This window comes from Carcharodon carcharias, chromosome 13 (assembly GCF_017639515.1).
Source record: "Carcharodon carcharias isolate sCarCar2 chromosome 13, sCarCar2.pri, whole genome shotgun sequence".
In the NCBI taxonomy this organism is placed as follows: Eukaryota; Metazoa; Chordata; class Chondrichthyes; order Lamniformes; family Lamnidae; genus Carcharodon; species Carcharodon carcharias.
In genome coordinates this window covers 33073734-33095495 of record NC_054479.1, presented here as the reverse complement: position 1 = coordinate 33095495, position 21762 = coordinate 33073734, and the positions used below count along the sequence as shown (strand labels likewise).

The following is a 21762-nucleotide window of genomic DNA, read 5'->3' as shown; positions in this document are numbered from 1 at the left end:
GTTGTTTCCAACCCAAGTTTTTCACTCTCAAACTGAATGCTAAATTCTACCATATTATGGTCACTGTTTCCTAGAGGATTCTTTTCTCTAAGACCATTTATTAAATCTGCCTCATTACACATTACCAGATCCAAATTAGCCAGATCCCTGGTTGGATTCACAATATTTTGTTCTAAGTAACTGTCCCAAATACACTCTGTGAATTGTTGCTTGTGTCTACCTCTGTCAGTTTGATTTTCACAATCAACATGAAGATTAAAGTCACCTGTGATTAATGTACTGCCTTTTTTACATGCCCTCATTATCTCCTGATTTATTCTCTGTCCTACAGTATAGCTGTCAGGGGGCCTATACACTACTCCTACCTTCTTCCCTTGTTATTTCTTACCTCCACCAATATGGTTTGTACATCTTCCAATCCAAGATCATTTCTTGCTATCATACTTATTCCACCTCGTACTAACAAGGGTACCCCACCACCCTTTCTTTCTGCCTGTCCTTTTGAAAAGTCACATACCCCTGAATATTTAGTTCCCAGCTTTGATCTCCTTGTAACCATGTCTCCGTAATGGCTCTAAGATCATATCCATTAACCTTTATTTGTGCCATTAATTCATTTCTTTTGTTCCAAATACTACATGCATTTAAGTAAAGAGCCATTAATCTTGCCTTTTTACCATTTTCCCCCCCTTTGATCCTATTTACTGCTTTTTAAAAAATGTTTGTACACTCTGTCCCTTCTTGTCACACTCTGGGTATCGTTACCTAAATAGCTGCCCTGCTAGGCTACCATAGCCTTTTGCTTGCGATTCTGCAGGTTTGTTTTTTTTATTTTAAACTGCAGCACTGCTTTCTGGTCCGTTTGCCGGCTGTCACCTGTTTTACAAGATAAGTGCAGATGCTCTTTCCAAGATTTTGCTGTCCCGTCTTGAAATTTATTTTCTTTTGTTCTTTATTCCATTCTTGTTGCCACTTTTATATCTTGGCTAAATGAGTTCGTTGGTCAATCAAACTCTAACTAATTAAAAAAAAATTGCAACAACCTTCAGCTAGAAGTGCTGAGTGGATAATCCATCTCGGTCTCATCCTGAGGTCTCCAGCTTCACAGATGCCAGTCTTCAGCCAATTCAGTTCACTCCACATGATATCAAGAAGCGGCTGAAGGCACTGGATACTGCAAAGGGCATGGAACCTGACAGCATTCCAGCAACGGTACTTGTGCTCCAGAACTAGCTGTGCCCTTAATCAAACTGTTCCAGTACAGCTACAACACTAGCATCTACCCAGCAATGTGGAAAATATGCCCTGCCCACAGAAAGCAGGACAAATCCAACCCGTGTAATTACTGCCCCATTAGTCTGCTCTTGATCATCAGCAAAGTGATGGAAGGGGTTGGTGACAGTGCTATCAAGTGGCACTTACTCAGCAATATCCTGCTCACTGACACTCAGTTTGGGTTCCGCTAGGGCTGCTCCTGGCCTTATTACAGCCTTAATCCAAACATGGACAAAACAGCTGAACTCAAGGACCTGAATTTTTCCGTCGGTGAGTTGGGGGCGGGGCCCACTCGCCGACGTGAAAATGATGCGGGATGAAGTTGGGGGGAATCCCCGACGTCATCCCGCCCCATTTAAATATTCAGGAAGGCGGACAGACAGCGCGATCAGTTGTCCGCCCGCTGACCTGTCAATGACCAATTGAGGCCATTGACAGGATCATTAAGGCAATTAAAGGCCAGGAGCCCCAGCGAGCTTCTGAAAAAACATGAAACCTCATCCACTGGCGGGATGAGGTTTCATGTCTGTTTTTAAAAAGTTTAATAAAGTTTTAGTCATATTTATTAACATGTCCCATCTCGTGTGACATTGTTACATGAGGGGGACATGTTAATTTTTTTATTATTCTATTTCTGATATTTATAACACTGTCAGTGATCTCCCTGAGACAGCACTTAGTCTCAGGGAGATATGCGCTCTTTCGCGCGCATGTGTGAAAGAGCGCACTCTGACAGTTGGGGAATCCCTTCCCCCCCCACACAGGAAGCGCATATCGCTTCCCGTCGGGCGTCCCGTTTAATTAGCCCGCCCACTTAAAATGGCGGCAGAGCCCGTTTCGGCAGCGGCGATCGACTGCCCGCCCGCTGCCGAGCTGGTGGGACCCACCCGCCCATCAAGGGCAAAATTCTGCCCAAGAGGTGAGGTGAGAGTGACTGCCCTAGACATTAAGGCAGCATTTGATCAAGTGTGGCACCAAGGAGCCCTAGCAAAACTGGAGTCAATGAGAATCGGGGGAAAATTCTCCATTGGTTGGAGTCATATCTAGCATAAAGGAATATAGTTGTGGTTGTTGGAGGTCAAGCATCTCAGTCCCAGGATGTCACTGCAGTCATTCCTCAGGGTAGTGTCCGGGGCCCAACCATGTTCAGCTGCTTCATTGATGACCTTCCCTCCATCATAAGGTCAGAAGTGGGGATGTTCGCTGATGATTGCACAATGTTCAGCACCACTCGCGACTCTTCAGATATTGAAGCAGTCCGTGCCCATATGCAGCAAGACTTGGACAACATTCAGGCTTGGGCTAATAAGTGGCAAGTAACATTGATGCCACACAAATATCAGGCATTGACCATCTCCAACAAGAGAGTATCCAACTATCTCCCCTTGACATTCAATGGCTTTACAATTGCTGAATTCCCCACTATCAATACCCTAGGGATTACCATTGACCAGAACCGGAACAGTCGTGTAAATACTGTGGCTACAAGAGCAGGTTAGAGGCTGGGAATTCTGCGGAGAGTAACTCACCTCCTGACTCCCTGAAACCTGTCCACCATCGACAAAGCACAAGTCAGGTGTGTGATGGAATATTCTCCACTTGTCTGGATGTGTGCAGCTTGAACAACACTCAGGAAGCTCGACACCATCCATGAGAAAGTAGCCCGTTTGATTGGCACCCCATCTACCACCTTCAACATCCAGTCCCTCCACCACCAACACACAGTCACAGCAGTGTGTACCAGCTACAAGATGCACTGCAGCAACTCACTAAGGCTCTTTCAACAGCAACTTCCAAACCCATGACCTCTACTACTTAGAAGGGCAAGGGCATGAGATGCATGGGAACACCACCACCCATTAAGCTTCCCTTCAAGCCATGCACCATCCTGACTTGGAATTATATCATCATTCCTTCATTGTCACTTGGTCAAAATCCTGGAACCCCCTCCCTAGCAGCACTGTGGGTTCGCTTACACCACATGGACTGCAGCGGTTCAAGAAGGTGGCTCATCACCAACCTCTCCAGGGTATTTAGGGATGGGCAATAAAAATGCTGGCTGAGCCAGAAATGCCCACATCCCATGAAAGAATTTTTAAAAAACCCATGTCTCCTCCATTATAAAGAACATCTATTTCCACCTCTGCAACATTGCCTGCTTCTTGTTCCTGCCTTAGCTGGTCTGCTGCTGAAACTCGCCTCATGCTTTTACCTCCTGATGCAACTATCCCAATGCTCCCCTGCCCTGCCTCCATATTCCACCCTTTGACTCAAAACTCTGCTGCATCTACTCTATCCCTCACCAAGTCCTGTTTAACCATCACCCCTTTACATTGAGTCCCAGGTTCTCAAGTCCTCCAATGAAAAGTTCTCATCCTGTGTTTAAATTTCTGCATGGCCTCATCCCTCTCTTTCTCTGTGACCTGTGACAACTTTCCAAGAAATGCCTGTCATGCTTGCTTATCTGACATTCAAGAAAGAAGGTAGAGAGAAAACAGTGAACTATCGAAAGATAGCCTTACATCAATGGCTGCAAAAATGCTGGTATTTATTATTAGAGACATGATATGATTAAGAAGAGTCATTAGGAGTTTATGAAAGGGAAATCATGTTTGACAAATCTGTTAGAGATTTTTGAGGATGTAACTAGTAGAGTGGATAAGGGGGACCCAGTGGATGTAGTGCATTTGGATTTTCAAAAAGCATTTGATAGAGTGCCCCCCAAGAGGTTATTCCACAAGGCTCATGGGAACGGAGATAATAGCAAAGATTGAGAATTGGTGAACAGATAGAAAACAGACAGTAGGAATAAAATGACATTTTCGGGTTGGCAGACTGCAACTAGTGGGTTACTGCAAGGATCAATGCACGGGCCTGTGCTTTTACAATCTGTCAGTGACTCTGATGAAGGGACCAAGTGCAATGCATCCAAGTTTTCTGATGTTACAAAGTTAAGTGAGAACGCAAAGAGGCTGCCAAAAATATGTGAGTGAGCAGAACATGGCAGATGGAATATAGTATGGACAAATGTGAAGTTATCTACATTTGGTTGGAAAAATAGAAAAACAGAATGGGGAGAATTTTCTCCTCGTCGGGCAGGGCCGGTTGGGAGCAGGCGTAGGCGGAGGTGGAGCCGATCGCCACCTGCAATCGGCTGTGCTCCGCCATTTTACATGGGCGGACCAATTAAGGCCCGCCCAGCGTGATGTGTGCCAGGAAGCGCTCAGTGCTACCTGTGCGGGTGGGGGGAGAAGGGAGAGTCGGGGCCTGCACTCTTTCGCACATGCGCGTGAAAGAGCGCAGAAATCTCTGAGGCATGGAGCTGCCTCGGGGAGATTAAGTTCAGTTACAAAGATTGAAAAAATAAAAATATACAGACACGTCCCTTCATGTGACAGTGCCTGGGTCATATTTATGAATTTTAATACAAAATTTTATTTAATTAACAAACCCTTTATGAAACCTCATCCCGCCCTTGGATGAGGTTTCATGAAAAATGCGAAGTCTGCCTGGGCTCTTCACTTGCCCATCAACCTTAAGGTTGGACAGGCAGCCCTGACAATTACTTTAGTACTAACTTATTAATGGCCTTAACAGGCCTTTGACGGTTCAGTGGGTGCACAGCCGACTCTGGTGTGCGCCTGCTGAACAGAAGATCAGAATGACAGGCGGTGACATTGGGATGGATGCCCGATGTCACCGCGCGTCATTTTATGCGTCGACATGTGGGGCCCACCACCGCACACCGAACAGAAGATTCTGCCAAATATTTTTTTAAATGGTGAAAGACTGGGAAATGTTGGTATTCACAGGATTCTGTACATGAATCAGTAAGTTAACATGCAGGTATACAGCAATTAGGAGAATGAATGGTATGTTTGTCTGTGTTACAAAGGGATTGGAGTATAAAAGCAAAGAAGCTTTATTGCAATTATATCGTGCCTTGGTGAGACCACATCTGAAGTACAGTGTACAGTTTTGGCCTTCTTACCTAAGGAAAGGTATACTTGCCTTAGAAGAAGTGCAAGAAATATTCACTAGACGTTGATTCCTGGGATGAGGGGGATTGTCCTATGAGGAAAGATTGATTAGATTAGGCCTATATTTCCTAGAGTTGTGGGATGTGAGATGACCTAATGGAAATTTATTAAGTTCTTAAGGGGCTTGACAGCGTAGATGTGGGGAGGATGTTTCACTGGCAGGGGAGTCTAAATCAAGATATCATAGTATCAGAATAAGGGGTTGGCCATTTAGGACTGAGATGAGAAGAGATTTCTTCACTCAAAGGGTTGTGAACCTTTGGAATTCTCTGCTGGAGCGTGCAGTAGATGCTCAGTGCTAAGTATATTTAAGTCTGAGATCAACAGATTTTTGGATACCATGGGAGTTAAGCGACATAGGGATAGTGCGGGAAGGTAAAGTTGAGATAGAAGATCAGCCATAATCTTATTGAATGGCAGAGCGTTGAGAGGCCATATGTCCTACTTCTGCTCATATTTCCCATATTCTTAACAGTAACACCAGCCTTTTGTGCATCACCCCCACTTCCTTCTTCCCATTGTTGGTAGCTATGTCTTCAGCCCCATCTAGGTCCCATGCTCGGAAAGGGGTTGGGGATAGAGGAGAGAGTTCATGATCTAAAATTGTTGAACTCAATATTCAGTCCTACTAGGCACTTTACAGCCTTCCAGACTGAATATTGAGTTCAACAATTTTAGATCATGAACTCTCTCCTCCATCCCCACCCACTTTCCGATCCCCCCTTTTTTTCCAATAATTTATTTAGATTTTTCTTTTCCCACCTATTTCCATTATTTTTAAATGTATTTCTATACATTGTTTAATCTCTACCTTTTAGCCTGTTTTGATTCCTTCACCCCAACCCACCTCAACTAGGGCTATCTGTACATTTGCTTGTCCTGCTTTCTACCCTTAATTAGCACATTCCTTAGATAATATCACCATCTTCAACACCTCTTTGTCCTTTTGTCTATGACATCTTTTGGCAATCTCCACCTATCACTGGCCCTCTATCCAGGTCTACTTGTCCCACCCCCACCCCCCACTTAAACCAGCTTATATTTCACCTCTTTTCTATTTTTTACTTAGTTCTGTTGAAGAGTCATACGGACTCGAAATGTGAACTGTGTTCCTCTCCACAGTTGCTGCCAGACCTGAGTTTTTCCAGGTATTTTTATTTTTGTTAAGGCTAAGAGGAGCTTTGATAACAGTGTGCAAAATCTTGAAGGATTTTGAAAGAGTAAACAAATAGAAATTTACAATGGCTGGAGAGTCAGTAAACAGGGCACAAAGATTTAAGGTGATTGGCAACATAATCAGTGATGATATGGGGAAACTTTGTTTAAAATAGCAAATTGTTGGGATCCGGAATGTACACCCTGAAAGGTTAATGGAAGCAGATTAATTAACATTCAAAGGTGAACTAGATAAATACATGAAGGGAAAAATATTAGCGTTTTGGGGGAAAGAGCAGGAGCGTGGGATTAGATTGCTCTAACAAACAGCTGGTACAGGCATGATGGGCCAAATGCCCCCTTCTGTTCTGTATCATTGTGATTCCACGTGCACAGACTTGCCTTTGAAATCATGAGAAAAATCATACTGCTCCGTGGTAGGTAATTTGATATTTGATAAGGTAGCACCCTATTTTCTATAGATCCTGTTGAACAAGTTTGCCTAAATAGCAAGTGAATAATTGTATAATTATGCAACACCCTAATATGTCATTAAGCTGCAAAAATTTAGTTTCAAACTTATACTTTTGTTTTGACAGAGGTTGGTAGCTTTGTCTAAGCTCTACCAGATAATGGCTCAATGGGCCAAATGCCTATTTCTGCTCCTAATTCTTATGCACAATGTTTCTTCGTTTTCTTTTATTTATTTATGTTTGAATATTGTTCAGTTTACCAGGTCCATTGTTATACAAAAGCTGCAACTTTTCTTCAACTATGATATTTAGTAAATGAAATTTGAACTGATGAATTTAGTTTAAAAGCCATACTGTTTGTGTGATCTTCATGTTACCCAATGATGAATCAATAATTATAAAAACTAGTTTGTTGTTACAAATGCGGTAGCTGCTACAACACGGATTTAAAGGATTTTGTTTTTTTTTTCCAGATTAAGCTACGGAACCCAACTTATGTTTTAGAGAGAGCCAGATCAAGGTTTCTGGATAAAAATGAAGAAGATATCTAATCGTCGACATTTCATCTCTTCCACAAGTTCAAGATAGCAACAAACTATGTAATATGACTGTCCTTTTCAGAGTGGCACATACAATCAACCTCATGTGCATTAGTTTTAAATTTACATTTGGTACTCAACCACACATTCACATATAAGCAACACATCTGCAAATTTACCAAGATTTTCTGCAACAATTCCAACAGAACTTTTCTATAAAATGTTCATTCTGGACCAAAGAATAATCCACTTCATGTAAATTGAATACCTGGTAGGTAAACACTCATCTTTTAGTAGGTAAGGATGGGTGCTTTGGTGAGGACTCTCCAGTGCAGTAATGTGCTGCTGATGTCGTCTGCATCCTTAATGGTGACCTTTTCATTTTCTCCCAGGCTCCTTGATCACACTCTGCAGTTTTTTTTTGCACTTTCATTTCTAATTGCCTAGTTCTTACTTCCTTCAGCTATTCACACTTCCAATCTACATTGAACTTTGATTTCTCTCATTATGCTTCCCATTGCCTTATGCCAATATCAACATAATTTAATCACCTTACAGGTACCCTAATTACATTTCTATTGTTTTTTGCAGCCTCTTCCCTTTGCCCAGATCCTTTTTATAATTTAGTCCATCTATAATATCCTCCAGTTTTGATAAAGTCCATACCCAAAATATTTGCTCATCTGTTCTTTCAAGATGAAGACTTGTGACTCCAATATTTTCTGTTCTAAAATTTCCAGCTTCTGCAATTTTTGCTTTGTGTGATTGTGTATTGTTTTCCCATTGTATTCAGCAAGTTATTCTGATTTTCATCATTGAAATTGATCAAAATCTGAAACTATTGCAACAGGAGAAGCTATGCATGTTTTAATTGCCACATTTTATAAATGGGAAAACAGGGAGAAAAAATAAGCTATTGGTTCTGCTCACTATCTAGTGATTCTGTTGGAAAGTGAATGTGAAGACATCAACAGAGAACAAAAGTGCTCTTAACTGTTATGTCACCACAAATAGCATAGTGATACTGACATATCTGAATTAATTTATGAAGAATTGAGACTTAGCGAGATGACCATTCTCCAGCATGGGTAACTACTTCAAGGGAGGAAATTAATTTTAAAAAATTCCAGACTCTTGAATAATTTTCCACTTTACATTGCATGTAGGTTAAACAGCTGAATGTTTGGAATAACTGCATTAAATTGGACACCACTTTGATAGACAAATCCAGTGTGCATGGAAGGTCTGAAATTGTCTGATACTCATTGGCAAGCTTCCATTAGGGTCTCAGCACATCGAGGTTCTAAAAAAGGTCTCATTAATGGAAGTTTGTGAATTAGCAAATTTAATTACCACAACAGGAAAAATTCTGCTTTTAGAAGTTAACACCGTGTGCAAGATAAAGATAATTTTAATAAGAATTTATTCGATGGTTTGTGCTGCATCTTTCCTGAAAGATCAATGCTACTGAACTTTAGTAGTTTCCCATTTAAATTTTAAAACCAACCACTTTTCCCTTAAGCACCAGTTAAAACAGATAAAGCTTTATATTAAATACTCCTAATAATTTTATGATCAGAACGTTTTATACTGATCTTCAAATTGAGATAACAGATGGAAATTCAGTGACTGGTAACCATGGAAAATCAAAATTACATGACCTGTAGTGATCTCACTCATGAAAAGAAAATTTTGTAGGTTTATACAATTTCCTTGAATAGATTTTTGCATCAAATAGTCATGTGGGCAGATTATTTATTAAACAGGGTGCCATTTTTGATTTTATATATGCAAAATACAAGTTTGTCCACATTAAGAAAATTAACATGCTAGGTTTCATTGCTGAGCCCTACACCATTTAAAATAGAGCGTGTAGGGCAAGCTTTCTTTTCACAGCATATTTCCAACATGAATTTCCCCTGTAAAAGTAGATCAACATCATTTGTAAATCTTTGACCAAATTGAAAATTGTGTTTTCTCATTTGTCTAAAATCTTTACTCCATTTTACATTAGACAATCATTTAGCAAACGCTTCAATGAAGAGAAGGCTGCATATTTTTAAATTATTGGGTAAATGCTTTAATGGAAATGCAGGAAAATATCACAATTTCTTAAAATATTGATCAAGCTGAATTGTTATAAAGTTACCAGAGATTAATATGTCCAGTGAAATATGAAAGGTTTGACTGTTCGACGAGATTGTAAAGTATCAATAACAAGGCATTGCCATTGATAGTAATACGAAAGTGAAAGAGGAAAATATTGATGGGGTTAGAAGGATGGGAGGAGGCTCGTGTGGAAAGTAAATATTGACATTAAACTGTTGAGTCAAATAGCCTGTTTCTGTCCTGCAAGTACCGCAAGATTTGTGCAACATAGATTACTTGTAAACACAAAAAGCTAAAAAGAGCGAGATATAAAGTGCTTTGGGAATAAAATACACTAAATTGGAATCATACAACTAGTGGACATTCTGTGACATTGCCTATCGGACGTCAGAGCCGAGAAAATTTGAAGTAATTTAAAAATTTGAATTGAAGTTTGGAAGTGGCTGAAGAACAGAGCAACAGGGTGACTAAGGTCCAATATTCCAGGTGGATTTTGGCTGCATTTCAGTAAGCCCAGGTCATAAATCCGGAGTGCACTATTTAATATAAACTTGTGTGAATTGAAAAATATAACTTTAGTGCCAAACGTAAAACTTCTCTGAATCAGGTGGGGAACCAAATGTTTACATGAATTCCATTATAAATATTTGCAGTGGCAATTTCAATTATGAAAAGCTTTATAGGAAGTAAGGTTTTGTATTAGGGAGTGCATGCCATCTGTTAAAACAAATGTAAAGGTTTTAAGTGAACAAAGCTTTGAAATTGAAAATGCAAACAGTGAAGACTCTGTCCCAATAGTTGTAGAAATCAATAACTTGCGTTTCTGTATTTGTTACTAAGCTTGATGAAACTCCTGGTTTTTAGTAAAGGTTTTCAGGTACGCCAAATGCTAAGGTTGCATGAACTCGTTTTTAACTGTGTTTTTGCTCATGTAATCACTACCAGAATATGGAGTAAGGTCCAGCTGCAAGGCAACCAATCATGTTCAGGATCACATTTAAATGTTTTTTAAAAAAACTCCAACTTTTTTTTTTAAATGGTTACCTTTGTTCTTCATTAAAGCAAACATACATCATGATCATGCTTAGCGTTCACCAATTTGAGAACAAATACTTTTTCAAGTATTCAGATAGCCGACAACGCTATTTATGTCCACATTTGAGGAGGGGTTAGATAATGGATGTCCGATATCTTGGTTGCTTTGTAACCATGGCTAAACTACATATGAGAATTTGAGATGTTATTATTACTGGATAATGTTCTGAAGACTTTTCTTTGTGGATATACATCCATGTAATAATAGAGTAGGATGAAGGGGGATAAAGTCTTTCATCTTCACATCAAGATACTGCTTCTGCTACAGGGGAAAAAACTGACAATGCTTCAAAGAGTGTACACAAGAAAACAGTCAAGTTGTTGGAGGAATATCCAGGCTGAATTTATCTGGAATAAAAACAACTTGCTGAAACTATCCAACAGGTCAAGCAACATCTGCAGAGTGTGAAAAGCAAAGTTAATATTTCAAGTTGATGACCTTTTGTTAGAACTGGAAAAAATTGAGATATAAAAGTTTTAAGCAAGTACAGAAGCACTAAAGTGTGGGTTAGGTGAAGGATAAGAACAAAAGGGAGGTGGGTCTGTGATAGGGTGGATGTCAAGGAAGATTAAATGACAAAATGATGACGGTGCAAACAAAAGACAATGGTAATGGAACACTTAAAGAAGCAAAAGATAGTCTAGAAGAGGTGTAAATAGGAATAGCAAAAATCATTCCCAACATTTGTCTGAATAAAAGTGGGGTCAGATGTTATGATTTGGAATTGTGAACACAGAATATAGAGATCATAGTGGGGGAAGTTATTAAAATGACAGGCAAATTGAATCTCTAGATTTCAGAATTCCAGCATTCACAGTACTTTGCTTTTGTTCAAGTTCAGCTGGAAATTGATTTGAGAAATAGTTTCTTTTCTTTTCCTGCCTCATTGGTAACCTTTAGAGTTAGAAATTAAAGCAAAGCATTAATACTACAAAATGTACAAAATATCGGTCAATACAAATTGGTTTCTGATCTGCATCAACAGCAGTGGTATGTCTCAGGAACTCCCATCCTCTCTGACTCCAGGTGTTGAGACCAGGAGGTATGAGAGCACCTCTACTAAGTAATCTCACAATACTTTGTTTTCCACTGGATGGAGTATAACTTTATAATTATAAAAGTCATGTTTAAAAAGGTTCCTTTGGGCCTCCTGGACATAATTAGCCACTTATAAGTTAGAACTCTGCCCATGTCCAGACAGAACAGCTCAGTGTGACTTGGAATGAGGTGCAGTGAACAGTATAACTTGGGTCTGATAGTTGTGCATTGCATTATACAGATACCGGCATCAGTATAATGACACCCAAAGACAAAAGCAACAGAGACAGAATATACTTATAACCAGTGCACTGAAATCAATGAACTCCTGTTTGTAATTCACTACGCTTTAACATGTTCCCAGTGGCAAACAGAGTCTATTTTTCCACTGAAATCAGTACAAAACACAAAACTTGTAAATACTCTACCATTTGGTATATGAACATGCACCAGAAATTTACATAATGGAGCAACTTGCCTGAGGTGACCAACAATTGTCTCAAGCTTTTATAATTAAGACATGAAAATTCAGATGCAGCCTTTCAAATTATCAAATAACCAAAAGATAATTGGCCTCAAAGAATCCAATAATACTCTGAAACGTTTGTAGGATAGATTCTTGGGAGCCCAACTGTGTTTCAAAAGGGTCTTCAAAATTGTCTTCATATATCCAACAAACCAAAATCAAGATTAACAGTCTATATTTAGGCTACCAGTAGTTTATTGATGAGTAAACTCTACAATGGCAGCTAAATAACTACCAAGTAGTGTTTTGTATGTGTAGATATATGGACTGCACTGTTAGAATCACCACTTGGGGCAGCGTTTGATACAAAACATTCCAATCATTCCAGATATTTATTTGAGTTTCTTCAGTCCTCGATCTCGAACCAAGGTGCTTTATTCTTGTATCATCCTGTGAACAATGCGCATCATTGAACAGTCTTGGAGACAATGCAGATTTACTAAAATGGTACCAGGGATGAGGGACTTCTGTTTTGTGGAAACTGCAACTGTTTTTCTCACAACAGAGTAGGCTAAGGGAAGGATTAATAGAATTGCTCAAAATTCTGAAAGTTTTTGATATAAGTAGATAGGATAATTGTTTCCACTGACAGAAGAGTTAGTAACCAGAGTAGACAGATTCAAGATTAGCAAAAAAAAAAATCTAGTTTTCAGGGGGAAATTATTTGTTTTTAAAAATATAAATGCAGCAAATTGATATGATCCAGAATGCACTGCCTGAAATAGTGTTGGAAACAGATTCAATGGTAATTTTCAAAAAGGGGTATGCATATGTTCTTGAAAAGGCAAGATTTTCAGGGTTATAGGGAAAAAAATAGGACTAATTGAATAGTTCTTTCAAGTAGTCAGCACAAGCACAATGAATCAGTGCTATATGATTATATGAAAAAGATGCAAATAAAAATCAAGCAACTAGTTTGAATGATAAAGTGGTGTGACGAGAAGAAATTGTTAATGAGGGACAAACAGCATTCATCCAAGAGGCAAGTTCAGTTCGGCAAGACATCTTAACTATAATTTTGCTCCTCTTCTAGAACGAGCAGTTCTGTCACAAAGCACTCCCAGCTAATTGCACAGTTAAGTGACAGCCAATTCTCAGCTTCTGTATAACCACCACCAGTGCATAACCCATCTTGTAATTTAAGTGAAGTAATGGAAGAGTAAAACTGTGGGTTAAGTTAAATCCACTTACCCTATTATTAAGACACTCAGTCCTGCATAACACACAATAATCTCTTTAATGATGAAAATGTTAACAATCCAATTAAATCCTATACAAATCCAAAGTAAATACATGCATTTTGCTGTCGTATGGCACCTTTTTAATTTAAAACTTAAGAACAAAAATGTTCTGCACTGGTCATTGTCCCAAAATATCTGACAGTAGTATCGAGTATTACTAGATAGTAATTAGATTGTTCTTTTTGTACAACAGTTCAGTCACTTCATGCACCAAGTACTGTAAACTGTATTATAAGGCAGCTATTCTCCAATAGTTTACAACCAGTCTTATTCAAAATGAGACCCAGTCGGGTGCAGCGTGTCTCCTCGGTCCAGCTGATCCTGCAGTTGTGCAAGTACATCCAATTCCCTTTCAACTCTCTCTGTTTTGTGGCTTACCAATGATCGATAGAAATGAACTGCAAATATAATGAAAATTAATCCAAAGGGTACCATAATCGTTGTGGATGTAATAGCTGCAGCTTCTCCAGATGTAATAGTTGCATCGTCTCCAGATGATGCTGGTGTACAATTATTTTGTTTAACCACAGGGTGATTCTTTAATGGAAGAAACTTAACCCAACAAAGTAGCACAACCTCTGCAAGAAAAAGCAAGGTCCCAATGACTGTGGAGAAAGCCCATGCAAGTTCAATATGCCTATGCATACGCTCATGGGGTGACTCATGAACAGAATTGAGATTATGAACGTTGCTGACAGCCTCTATATGTGGAAGAATACAAGTGCTGATCATGAGAGCAAAAAGGTGTACTGCAACTAGCACAGTAGTGCAAGCACTGAAGGCTATCAAGAGACCTTGTGGGTACATGGTGGGGTCTGTGTCAAGCTGCACTTCGACCATGGCTACCTAGAAACAAAAGAAAAAAACTAATTTGTTTGTAGTTGAAAAACATACATGAAACATATTGTTGAGTTAATTCTTCACCTTTCACACCCCAACCCACCCATAGCACTCAGTTTTTCTTCATTCTTGCCTCTGTTGTTCATGTTCTCATTTCTTCCTTTCCTGGGGCTCTATGCCACAATCCTAAAGGGAGTCTTTTCTCCTCTCCTTCCAGGTTATGAGGGAGGCGGTGGCATAGTGGTACTGTCACTGGAATGGTATTCCAGAGACCCAGGTTTGAATCCCAACACAGCAGATGGTGAAATTTGAATTCAATAAAAAAAATCTGGAATTAAAAATCTGATGATGACCATGAAACCATGGTCGATTGTTGTAAAAACCCATCTGGTTCACTAATGTCCTTTAGGGAAGGAAATTTGCTGTCCTTACCTGGTCTGGCCTACATGTGACTCCAGATCCACAGCAATGTGGTTGGCTCTTAACTGTCCTCTGCCTCTGAACAAGGGAAAGGCAATAAATGCTGGCCAAGCCAGCGACGCTCATATCCCATGAATGAATAATAAAAAAGGAAGGTTAATAGTGTTATTCCAAGCAGCCACAGGACACAGTTGAAGATCTTTAGCACCCAAATTGATACCTTTATACTAGAGGTGTACAGTGGCAGTAGTCTCCCATGTTACCACTGCAATTTACTAAGGAAAGAGGTCAGAACTATTTTGAAAACCCATTAAAAAGAAACAAAAAATTGAAATATTTGAACTTTGTCTACATTATTTTGAATATGTACCACTAGATGGTGCTGGCTCCAAATAATGTTTTATTCTTGTAATCGGGCAAACAGGATAGCTTTGGCCCCCGCCCTCAACAACCCCCATCCCATCATAGAATGATGCAGCACAGCAGGTTGTCATTTGGTCAATCATGTCTGCTCTTTGAAAGAACTATCCAAAAAATATGTTTAGCTGGAGGAAATTTGGCTCATCCAAGATCAGTTGTCAGACATGTAGGTTGTCGGACTAACAGCCCGACAATAGAGCTTGCAAAAGGGTCAAGAGAGGTGGTATAGAAGTAGTCTGATGTCATCAGAATACTTTTGAAGGTTGACTCGTTAGCCGATGATGTGACTGAGGGGTTGAATGTAAATGAGGAAGAGGGGGCAAAGGATACATCTTTGGAAGTTACGAGTGGAACCAAGTGAGGACAGTCCAACTGTGCTGGGTAACAGGGGAGAAGTGTTGGAGGACCATGTCAAAGACTGTAGAGACTGAGGAGGAAAAATACACCATGGTCATAATCACAGAGAACGTCACTTGTAACTTTAAGTAGGGCTGTTTCTGTGCAAAGGCAGAGCAGAAACTGGATTAGAGAGACTCAAACAGGAAGTTGGGGTGGGTGGGAATAGGCATAGATTTGCAGCTTTATTGTATTTAAAGACTTGAGGTAAGGGAGATGGGATGATAGTTTGTAAGATAGAGGAATCAATGTGATCAAAAAGGTAGAAGATTGTTCTCATGAGTGGAAATAAGGGATAAAGGAAGAAAACTAGTGATTGAAGTGGGTTCATCTCAACCTTAGCGCCAAAGTCAAGCTCGTTGATACAACACCCACACTTATTTAGCGAATGAAATATGGGGCCATACTGGTGCAGAAACTACATTGCTTTCAAATATATTTTAGAATTAAACTCAATAATCATGTTCAAAAGCATAATATCTAAAATTTATAAGCTAAACTATATAAAACCGGGAAAAATATCAACTTCAGCATGCTAATGTTTCCCATTTGGTGTAGGAAACACTTCTCTGCATACAACTGAGCATTAACAATTTAACAGTGCACCTTCAGTTACCTGTGACATATATAAAATAAAAACAAAAAACTGCAGATGCTGGAAATCCAAAACAAAAACAGAATTACCTGGAAAAACTCAGCAGATCTGGCAGCATCGGTGGAGAAGAAAAGAGTTGACGTTTCTGTGAAGGGTCATGAGGACTCGAAACGTCAACTCTTTTCTTCTCCACCGATGTTGCCAGACCTGCCGAGTTTTTCCAGGTAATTCTGTTTTTGTTTTTGACATATATAAAATGGTTAGATTAAGTCCCATAGTTAGAGTGAATAGTGGGAGAAGAAAAGGATACTGCCACTGATGCCCATCAATTCCTTTTAGCATTATACATTGTGAAGGCTGTTGTGAAAAGTACTTTTTGTTCCTTCCAAAGCTGCTCTGCTGATTAAATGTAAAGCTTACAAATTATGAACATTTGATTTTGTTATTGCTATGAATATATTTGCAGACCAATGTATTTTCATCCAATGTTTGATTCTTATGTCAGGGCAAGGCACTCCAAAATTGGAAGACCTTATTGTTAAGTCTGCACTGACAATCCTATTAGTTGATCCAAATGAAAAGCAGTTACCACTTTAAAATATTTTATAGTGTTTTCGAACCAAGTTTAAACTCAGAATGACAGTCACATCAATCTGGAAAAGGTAAGAAGCGGCCCCTTTTCCCACCATATACTGATCCACTGCAAGAACATACATCTGGGCATCAGCTGTTATGGACCCTACAAAGGGCCTGGCAATACGAATGCTCAGTGGCTTAATTCACATGAATAAATGTCCATTTACACCAATAGGCTTTTGCTGCCTCACCCCAAGTGATTGCCTTCGGGGGGGCAGGGGGGAAGCAAGTCAGAATTTTATACACCTAACATTTTACACCTAGTCAACTGTTGACATTAGTCCACAAACTAGTAATTGAAAACAAAATATAAATTCACAGAATATCTAGATGAAAATCTGCAAAAAAGTATTAATTTAAAAAGAATTAATGGCCATAATTACTGAATAAGTTTGCCACAATATACATAACTTAGAACCTTCATTCTCCAAAACTGGTGCCAAATCGAGTACATTAAAAACGCAAAACTTTTAAATGCTCTTTTAAACGTAAAATACATACAAAAAAGATAGGTCTCCGTGCCCGGATGTTTAATTGCTGAAATACAATCAACATAACTTCTGAAAACCTCCAAGTTAAAATATGATGGACGTGAAAATTGAGAGCCAGATTTTTCTCCCAATAAATTAAGATATTATGGAGAATGAAAAGGTTGAAGCACCATGATCAAGAGGCAGATGAATTACTAAAATTTAAAATCGAAGGTCCTCGAAAATAGTGTTTTGCCGTACAAATTTGTATACAAGCGGAAATCTGCTGCATTACTGCAGGTCTTTTTTATTCCTAGAGAGGTAACGTGAGAAGATTTGCAAAGAGCAGGTCGATTTTCAGTACATTTCACACTAACGTAATTTTAAAAATCTGTTGTTTAACAAATACTCCAATTACGTTAAACTGTTTAATAAAAAATAAATTTAGCAAAGCCGGAATTATTCGGATCCTCAAAGCCACAGCTACCCATCCCATCCCATTTATTGAATAAATGCTTACATTTGGCTTTTGGTGATAATTTCACAGCATGACAATAGGGCAAATTACAAACCATTATACACCGCGGTAACACGAGCATTTAACTGTGCGCGGAAATCGGCGACTGACTTTTCTGCTTGGAAACCATGTGTGGCAACGTTAATTTGCAACAATATTCGTAGTGCGCCTGTCGCTATTTATAAACAATCTACAAAACACATTTAGCTAAATTAAAATTACTTTTTGTCTACTTGTTCTTCCTTAATCACTCTAATCAGGTTAAAGAAAAAAAAGGGGCACAGGAAATAAAATGTTCAGCGCAACACTAGGATCATACGATAGTAATTTGTCACACAGCAACTCAGTGAATTCTATCAGCGGCTGTAAAAACTTACCATGGCGAAACCCGACAATAAAGCTGACGTTCTGCTGGAGGCTTTGAGTTTGGCTCTGCTCAGATAGAGCTTTCTCCAGGACAGAGCCTGCATCGAGTGCTCGTTCAAACTCATTTATTACACTCTCCCCCACCCAACCCCCGTAACACAACTCGGTTATTTACCCCGGCCTTAAAGCGAGAGAGAGAAAAAAGAGTCCCAGCTTTGAGCAGCAGCAAGTCTCCCAGGTGATCACTGTTGTGCGGCGTTGTCGTCCCCCTCCTCAAAGCACAAGCATTTCTTCCGGACTTCCAAGAGAAATTAAGGCTCCTTTGTTACAAATCGCACTCCCAGAACGGGGTTGGTCGTGGTTTCGGTTGCGAGCACATGAGATGCGAGCACAAGTAGCAGCATATGTAGGAGAAACAGATCGAGTGCACCTATTAGAGGGGAACGGAGCTCTTCTCCTCCACCGCTGGCAGGGTGGCTATTGTGCGCAAGCCGAGCCCTGTCCGCCGCGCCTGTCAATCATCCTCTCTGGGCGACGTTCCATTCTCCGCCGCGCCTGTCAATCATCCGACCAGGGCTCCGGGTGACGTTCCATTCCGGTGCGGTTCCGCTCCCGCCCCGTGTCAGCGAGAGATGGATTCAAACTCTGACCCAGATTCGCTTCGCTGCGCAGGATACCATCGCAGCCTCCCCCCGCCCCCCATCTCCCTTTTCCACCACTCCCAATCCCGAGTTTGCATTATTGCCGCCTCTGCTAGTTTGTGGTAAGCATTGCAGAGATGATGATGATGATGGTGGTGGTAGTAGGAAGGACTTGAAAGTGTTTTGCATATAAACGGCTCCATAACCTTATGGTGCCGGGGGCGGACTCCGGGGATTCTTTTTCCTCCCATTTTCGACCCCCTCCATCCAACACAACACACAAACCTCCCATTGCAGTTCTCATAGAAGGAAATCGACCCGATACTGAAGTAAGTTAGTCCGATTAATGCGCTAGACTGTGGTTTGTTCACATATGGCCTTTAGTCAGGGTCACTTTAAACATACATAATGAAGGGTTAAGGGATTTTTAAAATGGAAAACAAAGTTTATTTTAAAGCATTTTCCTGATTGATGCTTTTGCATAACACGAGATTAAAGCTGCATGGTAATGATTTAGAAGTGTGTGTAAAAAAAAAGTTGTAAGTTTATTATTTATATATAAATAACACTGAATCGTGGTTGAGGGTGTGGGAAAGCATGGCAATGCTGGCTTTAGGAATTGCAAGGCCCTGAAAGGAAATCATGGGGAAAGAGAAGAGGCCCTTAATGCTTTTTGCGTAATTTCATTTTTGTTCTTCATTTTAGTAATAACCATAATTTTTTTTTACGATCTGTGTTTTGAGTTCACCCAGAATATTCTGCATTGTGTCGGTACCCTCATAACTTCAATTTGTGGGCCTTTGGAGACTGGACATTTGAGTCATTTAAGGCATAAAATTCAAACCCGTCAATGATTGGCTGTAATGTTTTGCTCCCTCGTTAAAACTTGCAAGTTACAGAACACAATTTTACCCAACTCAGTTGGGCTGCCCTCCTCTGTTCCCTAGGAACATATTTTGCCATTTATTGAATGCTATGGGTGAACAGTCAGGCTCACTGCTTACAGTCAAACGTGTACCTCCTAGTGCCCAACACAAGATGGCAACTACAAGGAAGTCTGAAATCCATACTGCCTCACTTGCTTTGCTGCAGGAGAATGTGGTAGTTGGATAGTGGAGGCATGGGGCATATAACAGCAGGAAATCTAAATTCAGAATCACATGAACACTATTAATGCAGTTACTAATATTTGGATTGGTTAGATTGATTTTCCAGAAACTACCTAGAAAGTTCCAAAAATATAAATCAAAAAATCATTTGTTTCTGTCTTTGTGGCCCTGTTGAAAATATGATGTGTACCAGGAGACAATGTTGCTTTTCCCAATCTGACATACAGCCTCTGATTGGCTGCCACAGTTTTGACATTTGTAAGTTTTGCCTTAATTGATTCTTAATGGCTTTAGAACGAAAAACAGTAAAAACTGGGAAATAAGAATACTGGTCTGAATTGGTCTTGTATATCTTAAAATGGAGCACCAGTAAAAACTGGGAAATAAGAACACTGGTCTGAACTGTTTTTCCTATTGGATGAACCAATTGGCTGTAACGATAGATTCTGCTGTGAGATTTTGGATTTGGCATGAAAGTGACAATTATATGGATTATGGTAATGTACGAGGGTTATGTTCCTGATTTTGAATTGTGCTGATGAGGGTTTTCCTTAGAGGAAGGGATAGAAAGCTGAAGGATGCTGCTCTCTGTCTCTCTTTAGATGACTCCTTGTTTGTGTATTGGCATTGAGCTGGAGGGCAGGTCATAAAGCTAGCTGTCTGACCTCTCGGTTCATATTAAGTCCAGAATATTGCAAGAGAATAACAAATGTGGGAGAAAATATCTTGATGAGTGCATTTTTCCATAACGTCCAGTTTGATTAGTGGAGTATTTTCGATGGAAACTGCATTTGTTTTAATGGAAATGAATGAATCTCGCTGGGCTTGGCCATGAGTGGAGTTGCACAGGCTGTGTAACTCTTTTTTTGGAACTGGCTGTGTATTGGAACAATTGCTGTTGCTCATTTTTATTATTGATTTGGAGGTGGAATTAAATAAAAGCACTCCAAAATTTCCTGATATCATGAGAATTTACCTGGATGTTAGTTATTCAGATCAGATGGATAGACTGCAGGACTATTTAGATGAGTTTAGATGAATGGTCTTATGGGTGGCAATGTCACTTCATGTGGGCAAGTGCAATCTCATGAACTTGAGGTTAGAAAAACTTCTAGCTTGTTACGCCATCACAAATGCAGAGTAAAGTAAAGGTATCTAAGAAAGAGACCCAAGGGATCACTCGTTAAAGATGCACAAGCAGTATGCGTTGAATGTAGGGAAAACAAATAGGGCTACATTATATTACTGTAAGAGTATGAAATATACACCTAGCTATGCCTGCATGTTCAGGCGGATGTAAAAGGTCTCAAGGTACTATCTGAAGAACAAGGAGATTCCCATGGTCCTATGGCCACTTCTGTTCACTGTGTATGTCCCTGATCAAGGCCGAGAGGAAGTGGTGTCACAACTGACAAAATACCAAAATATGACGCATAGCTAATTCTTTAGAAAAACCAAAAGTAGTTGCAAAACACTGCTGATGTGATGGGAAACAGAGTACATTGTCAGTAATTGTGAGAGAATTTTTATTTTTAAAAAAGCACTAATTATAATTTGAGTCCAATTGCTCTTTATTATGAAACAGCAAAGATCTGGGGTTCCTTTACTGTGACATTAAAAGAAGCACCTCGGGTAGATTAAAAAGGTTAGATTTTATCATAGAAATTATAGAATTTAAAGGCTAAGAGATAATGATTAGTGGCATTGAGCTCTATGCAAAAAGAAAGATGTTGAGGTTTTAGAAAAAGGTGCAGTGCAGTTCACTGGAGTATTGCCTGGAATGAGGAAATGCAAATATGAAGAAAGGCTTGAAATACTTTAGCATGGATACTCATAACTCACTGTGGCATTGTGCAGTAC

The 21762-nt window shown here is 39.7% G+C and overlaps 3 protein-coding genes across 12 annotated transcripts in view; 2 read left to right on the top strand and 1 right to left on the bottom strand.

Moving 5' to 3' along the window:
• The window catches only part of morn3 (MORN repeat containing 3), a 73975-nt gene extending 64627 nt beyond the window's left edge, over positions 1 to 9348 (top strand). Inside the window, exon 5 of the mRNA XM_041202022.1 lies at positions 7417 to 9348. Within this exon, the coding sequence (XP_041057956.1) occupies positions 7417 to 7494 (78 nt within the window). The 3' untranslated portion in view covers positions 7495 to 9348. The remainder of the gene's footprint in view (positions 1 to 7416) is intronic.
• A 4121-nt stretch (positions 9349 to 13469) lies between these two features.
• orai1a (ORAI calcium release-activated calcium modulator 1a) lies at positions 13470 to 18804 on the bottom strand. 2 transcript variants are annotated; one of them, XM_041202024.1, is made up of 2 exons: positions 18164 to 18804; positions 13470 to 14338 (listed from the first exon to the last, which is right to left on the bottom strand). In XM_041202024.1, exons 1-2 carry the CDS (start codon positions 18275 to 18277, stop codon positions 13760 to 13762), a joined length of 693 nt encoding a protein of 230 aa, XP_041057958.1. In that variant the 5' UTR covers positions 18278 to 18804; the 3' UTR covers positions 13470 to 13759. The 2 variants fall into 2 exon arrangements, with proteins under 2 accessions (XP_041057958.1, XP_041057959.1); XM_041202025.1 differs by lacking the exon at positions 18164 to 18804 and adding an exon at positions 14765 to 14819.
• A 3-nt stretch (positions 18805 to 18807) lies between these two features.
• The window catches only part of LOC121285500 (lysine-specific demethylase 2B-like), a 248035-nt gene continuing 245080 nt past the window's right edge, over positions 18808 to 21762 (top strand). For 3 of the 9 annotated variants that reach the window (XM_041202006.1, XM_041201998.1, XM_041202008.1), the window contains exon 1: positions 18808 to 19122. In XM_041202006.1, the coding sequence (XP_041057940.1) occupies positions 19003 to 19122 (120 nt within the window). In that variant the 5' untranslated portion in view covers positions 18808 to 19002. The remainder of the gene's footprint in view (positions 19123 to 21762) is intronic. The other 6 variants (XM_041201999.1, XM_041202002.1, XM_041202001.1 and 3 more) reach the window with 2 other exon arrangements.